At 32.4% G+C, this 8,235-nt stretch overlaps 1 protein-coding gene across 1 annotated transcript in view; it reads left to right on the forward strand.

The window, feature by feature from the left end:
- Positions 1-1,092: 1,092 nt before the first annotated feature.
- The window catches only part of LOC145284896 (uncharacterized), a 23,324-nt gene continuing 16,181 nt past the window's right edge, over positions 1,093-8,235 (forward strand). Inside the window, exons 1-2 of the mRNA XM_080133971.1 lie at positions 1,093-1,245; positions 7,189-7,650. Of these exons, the coding sequence (XP_079990097.1) occupies positions 7,207-7,650 (444 nt within the window). The 5' untranslated portion in view covers positions 1,093-1,245; positions 7,189-7,206. The remainder of the gene's footprint in view (positions 1,246-7,188; positions 7,651-8,235) is intronic.

Below are 8,235 nucleotides of genomic sequence, written 5' to 3' on the forward strand. Positions count from 1 at the left end.
CAATATATATATATATATATATATATATATATATATATATATATATATATATATAAATATATGAACACTATATTTATAGTCAAGTATGTTACTATGGCTTTCTCCCAAAATCTCTACACTGATATATGCATATATTGATATATAGAGAATAAATGACAAAAAGTTATATTCCAAAATTCATGATGTTGACCATCTTATACTGTATTCCTTCAATTCAGTTGACTTATACAATTCTTGACAGTATCTGTTTCGTATCGCAAAATCAATCACTTAATTATTATATCAATCAGTGAATCTATTATGCCCTTAACTCATCAGAAGAAATAGCAACAACCAATCTGTCAAAAAGAATTGAAGTGTGATTTGACATGATTATAATCCGAAAATTGGTAGAGAAGCTGCAAATACCTTCATATTTTTTCCATTACGCCATATTGAATTTATTGATATATAAATGCTCATGTAAAACAAATAAAATGTATATTGTTTTTAAAATATAATTATCGACTGACACATGTTTCTTCGTCTACGACTCATCAGAGTGGCTGAATCTTGTAAAAGGGAAAATTATTCCCAACTTGCATTCAGGTAAAAATGCACTTTCGTATAAATAATTGAATTCATTCAAAAAGTATCGCAAAAACAAAAAGAAATAAATAACATCTGAATAAAATGTGTGTATATATATATATATATATATATATATATATATATATATATATATATATATATATATATGCATGATTAACCACAACCCGTGTGTACGGGGTTTTTCCCTTCCATGGTTCAGTGATACCAAACTTGTTTGTGCAAACCTGCTTTTAGGTGCAAAAGGACAAACAGTCAAATTTTAAAGAAAAGACGAAAAAAAAACCCAACAAAAAAAACAAATAAAAGGAAAGGCACATCCTCATTTTTAAACGGATCCAAACACACACACACACACACACACACACACACACACACACACACACAGCGACCACTCTCCATGTTTACTCCTCTTCTTAGCAAACACATACAGAGACATGCGTTGTTTCTTTCCGAAAAACAAAAACAAAAAAAACAAACAAACTAATTTCATTGGTTCTTTTTAGACGCGGATGTTGACACCCCTTTCAAGAAGATATATAAAGGCCAATGTTTTTAATTCACACCATTTGATTCACACGGACATTTCTCGACGCTTACACTGCTCACCAGCAATTCCTAAGGAGGAAAAAATAACACATAGCTTCATATATAAAGGTAAACAATCTTTATTTCATATATATAGTTACAAGGGAGTCACCACTTATCAAGGCCCGAAGGTCATTTGAGGATAAAGGTTAATGCTAATAAGCGTAAGGTGATCACTGAAATAGCATCATAGTGGTTGTTAATGGTATAAATGGAATATAGTTTAAGGGGACAGTTCAATAAGAACTCGTTTACATTGGACTTAAAGACGACCATGTTGTAGTCAACTGAAAAGCAGGCAAACAAGACAGAGTTTCACAGGAGGAAAGAAGCTTTGTTCATTGAATTTACGTTTAGATTTAGTCACAGATAGAGCGTGGGGGAAATTGTTGGTAATGGTTGTAGTTAGACGGGTGCCTTTTGTGAAAGTTTGACAGGGCTTGGATAAATTGAAGCTCAGACGAGCAACTGCCATGAAAATAATAATAGAGGAGAGATAGGCTCGCAACGTCTCTTTTGTGTATAATAACAAAAAAAATTCGAGATTGCTAAAGATTAAACGAAGAACCTTTTTTTTTCTTCTTATTTTACTTGTTTTTAGTTCGACAACGGTTTACTTCGCCGTTCGACGGAGGTATGCTTCTGTGCAGTCCTCAGAAGTCAACCCTCCCAGGCTTTACATTATTCTCTAATAAAAAGTTTATTGCTAGTCGCCTGAGTCACCTTTACCGAGGAATATCGATAGACCTGCTCATGCATTTTTCCATAGGCCAGAGCGTACTTCATCTCATACGTATGCCTTTCAAAACTTCACCTGGTCTTGTGTCTGACCTCATGTAGTGGATGTGAATAAATATAATATTTAATTGTTGTTATGGTAACGAAAATTACATTGATTGAAATCTTTGCAGATAAATGTCTAACTTTTATCGCTTTTGATGCAGACCCTGCATGTTGTAAAAATCAATGAGAACCTTTGTACGTAGTTACTACTAACCGTGAAACTTTTATTAATATTTTGATTCGTATCCTAATTTGCATTTATTTTGTATTGTAGAGATAATCAGTTCTTTACCACAAAAAAAAAAAAAACTGTTTCGGATATATATATATATATATATATATATATATATATATATATATATATATATATATATAAATGAACGTGTGTATGTATGTGTGTGTCTGTGTTCATTTTCCTACGCAATAACTCTGCCAATTTTAAGTCTACAGACTCGAAATTTGATATATAGGGTGCTGAGATTTGGGAAAGTGTTTGTAATTCGTTTCCGGAAAGAGATTTGGTTGTTAATGGGTGAAAGTCCAACGATTTGACCTTTGAGAACTCTATCAAACTCCTCCGACAATTTTGGGTCTAAACACTTGAAATTTTAGATATAGGTTCCTTGGACATGGATCTAACTCAATAACTTGATTTGAGCCCAAAACAATAAATGTTATGGGTCATAATAGAGGTCAAGGTTTAAAAAAATGACTTTTTCTTTTGCTCGACATAAACCTCCAAACACCCGGGCAACGCCGGACTGAAATGCTAGTATATATATATATATATATATATATTCCAGGTTGAAACATATCTCAAAATTAAGAATAATTGAATTTCAACAAGCGCCGTTGATAGTGTTCAATCAAAGAGAGCAAATTATAATTTTTTCTTTATTTAAATACAAGTCATATCTTGCTACGATGTGCAGACCGTTTTGATCATAATCGATTTCCTTAGGCAAGAAAATTAAGAAATTAAAAAGGTACAAGACCATTTTCAATTTTAGAGGAGAGAAAATATACTTTGCCATGATTGGCGTGAAGCAAGGTTAATGTTCTTATCTGCACATCGTAGCAAAATATGACTATTTACAAAAAATGAATATACAAATTATATATATATATATATATATATATATATACACATATGTATGTATGTATATATATATATATGTATATAATCTTTATATATATATTTATAATAATAATAATAATAATAATAATAATAATAACAATAATAAAAACAACAAAAAAATCATTTAGCTTCATACTATTGTGGAATGGAATAGGATGGGTTCAAGAAATTAAGAATTTGATCGAGACCTTGTATTGTATTCGGCGTTATCCGGGATCGGCAATTGTAAAATTACGGTATTACTTACAGGACTTCATCAACATCAAATGATTTCTGAATTTGTTAAAATCTGTGTGTGTGTGTGTGGGGGAATGGAATTAGAAAGTTACATAGACCATTGTCTCTAGTCAGCGTTGTCCGGGATGAAATTTCTAAGATTACAGTGTGACTTTAGATAACTGGTATGTATTAGCTATCTTCAGACTATTGTCTTAATCAACAAAATCTACCTTCATATTATTATAAAAATGGGTAGAGGGTGCTATATATTAGGAAATTTTCAGGGATCATTTGTTCCACTTGGCGTTGACCGGAATCAGTAATCATTATCAACATAATTTTTTTTAATTTGATACTGTTGGCAATGTTAGTAAAATTGCAGCAATACATCTTGTAAATAAAGCGGGGTAATCGTAGCTTTTGTTATACTCGACGTCGTCCGGAAACAATAAAATTATACATATTCACATTTTTTACATTAATTTTAATGGTAATTTTGCCAATTCTTGGAAGCCCTCCTCACTAATATTACAGTTTTATATTTGGTAAGTAACATGGGAAACAGCAAAATATTTTGACCAAAGTTAACGCCTTACACAGCCTAACATGACAAGTGCATTTGAGAAGTTTTATTACTACACAAGTCGAAAAGCTAGATATATAAAATCAACAGTAGGTTCTTTGATATGACATGGGCGCGCCCGAAATAAATGTTTCTATTTAAAGCACAATTGCACCATGATACTTGACTTTCTTCATCTTAAACTTAAATTCAAGCCATTATGACCGCAGAAGCAAAAAGACTAGTATATAAAATCAACAGTAGGTTCTTTGATATGTCTGAACCACGTTAAAAGTTAATGTTTATGTTTAGAGCAAAATTGAATATATATATTTCCTCCACATCTCTGGCCTTCATGGAGGGGATACTGAAACTTGCTGTTATAGTCTCAAATGATCTTTAATAACAGCAAAGGGAAACTTGATTCCAAATATTTCTCGTATGTTATATCTCCCCTCTTTTGGAAATAAGGTACGATTATGAATATCTTCAGTATCAAATAATCTTTATACACTGTGAAATTTACTTTATGTATGAAAACCAAAGTCTCCTCTTGCTGTTATTTCAGATCATTTGAAACCATAGTAACAAGTTTTAGTTTTCCCCTCCATCAAGGCCAGAGGTTTTGGAGAAATATCAGATATTTTATAATTCATATGCAAAACTAGGAAAGCAAATGGCTATAATTGAAATATTGGTAAAGGTGCAGTATCTTTATCAACATCATTACTCTTCATAATTTGATTTTAACCGTACGTTTGGCAATGCTATGGAGCCCTTATTACTAATATTACTGCATTATATATGGTAAGCGACACTGAAGGGGGATACCGCAAACGTTTGTTCTACTCTAATTGTCAGGAAGCAATAAAATTATCATATAAATATTATTTTATTATATTTTGCAAACGAGGGTGGAAGTAACATAATCTTTTGTTCTACTTGAAAATTTCCAAGAACAATAAATATAAATTATAGTATCACATTTAAATCTCTCTGGACTATTTTCATTATTAACATTGTTTTTTTTCATGTTATTATGAAAGTGAGTGGGGAAAGCAGAGTTCTCCGGAATCATGAATGCCATTATATTAAGTTTTATTCGGCATTGTCCAGGAGCAATAAATGTTAGACTAGAGTATTAATTTAACACAGATAGTTCCGATACTACTACTACTACTACTACTACTACTACTACTACTACTACTTTTTATATTATTAATAGGAACACGTGTGTGTTATTTATTTTGTGTGTCACGCTTACATCCGAGTGACTGTCGTTTAATAGTTATAGACTTCCATTTCTTGTAATAAAATTTTTTACCAAGAATTCTTCATAAGTTTTGGTTTCGGTCTCGATTATAGCTGATGGTACTCCAGTAATCTATTTTTTTTTTATAAATAATTTTATAAAGAATTCTTTATAAGTTTTGGTTTCGGTTTCGATTATAACTGAAGGAACTCAAGTTATGCATATATACATATCTTTTTTATAAGCTTTGGTTTCGGTTTCGAGTCAAGCTGATGCACCCAAGGCGTATGGATATGTTTTTATTTTATAATATATAAAAATCGAGAGAACATTAACTCTATAATAATATACATGAAATCTGCAAGAATTAAAATATCATATTTAAACGTACTTTACAACCGGGCTACGTTGGGGTTAGATAAATACTTTTGCAGTTTTAGCAAAAGAATTACAATGATATCAGAGCGTCTCCATTTACGTTGAACATCTACAGAATGCGAACATCAATATATTACATATGAATGAGTCCCCGGTGGAATTTTCACAGGTCACGTTAGTATCTTATGGATACGAAAATTCTATTGTTTACATTAGTTTCTGCGAGAATTTTCTAGCCAGATTTCTTTCTTGAGAGACATCGGGGATTATAGGAGGAACAACGTGAAGGTTGCCAACATCCTAAGTGAAAGGGATTTTGTGGAATGAACTGTATTTGAACTTAAAGCACCCAGGTCGTTAGTCTGTCTCCATTTACGCTGAATATCTAGAGAATGCCCACATACAGCAATAAAATTTCATGAATGTGACAAAAAACATCAAATAAATATTAAGAAGAAAATTAGAAGGAAGGGGGGCAAATAACAATTAATAAAATGACCCTCCAATTTTTAAGTATTTCTTAAGTAGAAACAAATTTGCATAGAATTTAAGATTAATGACGAGAAAGAATTTCAACTTGATTTGATAAATACTGTTATTTATTTGACAAAGTCTGCAAGTCAACTACTAATCAAAATGGAGAAATGTCCAACGTCAGTAGCATTTCGGGAATATAACAACAAACATTTAATAATAGTTAATTATTAAATATTGAGGGAAAAAACGGAACGCAAATAATAATTAATAAGACGAGCCTCCCCGAAACCAACATGCAGGTATCAGGGAATTTCATTAGTTCGTAGCTGGCCGAGAGGAAATTAAGTCATTTTTACGAATAGAAATTCAGTTAGAAACATGTTTTCCTGAATGAATCGATTTCCCAAACGGATAGAATTCTTAAATATTTTCTCATTAAACGTTCTAACATTGATAATTAGGCCATTTTGTATTTATCATAAGAATAATATTTATTTAATATCAAGCTTACCTTGCGGATTAAATGAACTAGTTGTGTTGTAAAATTATATTACAAAAATATAGATTAAAAAGACGCGTCCTGTCTCTTATATAATATTTTCAGAAGTACGACAGTCCTAATATGTATGGCAGATCGGAATTACTAATAATTATGACAATACTAATTAGTATTACAGATCAGAAGTACTAATAATTTTGTTGGCTCCGTCGATCTCGAGAAATCATGAAATTCCGTGTCCTGGTTCAGTCGGAGGATTGCAGTTTGTGGTCCGGCTGTGCAGGCCGATGCAGGAGCCACAGAACCTGCCACATTTACTGCAGATGTAGCTTTTCTTTCTCTCTGCCTGAGCCGGGGTCGAAGCTGGATCAGTCCTCACCTTTCTACGGGCCCGCTTCTCCCGCCAATGTGTGGTTCTCCCCCTCTCGGATGTCTCAGCCATACATCGGATGGTGGTCCGCCAGCCCTCACATAATAATTATGACAGTACTAATAATTATGACAGAGCTAATATGTATGACAGATTGGAAGTAAAAATAATTATGACAATACTAATAAGTATGACAGACCGGAAGTACTAATAATTATGACAGTAATAATAATTATGACAATACTAATATGTATGACAGATCGGAAGTACTAATAATTTTGAGAGAAAGAAAGTATTAATTATTTTTCTTTTTTGGATTTCTTATTTTCTCTAGATAAACAACAGTGAAGAAATGGCATTTGGCGAAAAAATGACAAAAATATCCATCATCAGCGCTGATGATGCCAACGAATGGAGTAAATTTCTCTCTACAGAAATTGAAGATTTGGGAAATGTAAATCGATATATTGTGGACAAGAACTTCAGGATACCTTGGATGGAAATGAATCAGGACGTCACCTGTATCATTTTGTCGCCGGGCATGCTCGACTCAAACAAAACATTCATACAAATTTCTAAAAGTTACTTTCGAAATCCAATTATCGTCTTGTGCGGAGTTCCACTGAAAGTGATTGGCGAGATTGACTGCTGTAAACCCTGGAGAAACTGCCATATTTTGTCGGTCAATTCCAGCGAAGATTCTGCCGACAAATTCTACAGGACTGTCACGAAGAAGTTACTTGAACAAACGACTTCTAATGCTATGACACTTGTACCGGAAACAATCGTCCAAAAGGTAAACCATTTTTAAACGTTGTGTGATACTATTAGCCCCCACTCCTCATTTGCAAGGAAGACAAAACGAAAGCAGAAAAAGTACAATAAAAAAGTAACTAAGTTTATCAGAAAAACAAAAACCAAATAACAAAAAAAAAAAACAAAAACAAACAAAACAAAACAAAGGAAATAGGATTAGTGAAAAGGCAATGGACAGGAAGTTGTTCTATAAGGAAAACAAAAGAAAAATGAGGTAGGATTGTTGATCAAGGCGTGGCGATGTTTGGAACTAAAAATGTCATATTTTATGCATATAGGAAACACAATATGTTAACTAATGAGCATGCAGGGGAAAATAGAACACGATTTTATCACAAATATATGCCTTCCTTTAACTAGTTTTTTTTTTAATATTATTTTAATTGGAATTCATTATTGAGATGAGTATTATTTATTAATTTTATTGTTTGCAGATTATTATCCTCATCTTTTCTTAGTTGTTTCACGATGTTTCGGCCAACTATTCCTCTGGCCTTCGTACGGTGGTAACCGCGACGGGATAAGAACTCAAAATCTCCTAACTGCATCCACTGCAATTACTGCC

Source organism: Euprymna scolopes, chromosome 9, assembly GCF_053919585.1.
Source record: "Euprymna scolopes isolate OS-2025 chromosome 9, ASM5391958v1, whole genome shotgun sequence".
Lineage (NCBI taxonomy): Eukaryota > Metazoa > Mollusca > Cephalopoda > Sepiida > Sepiolidae > Euprymna > Euprymna scolopes.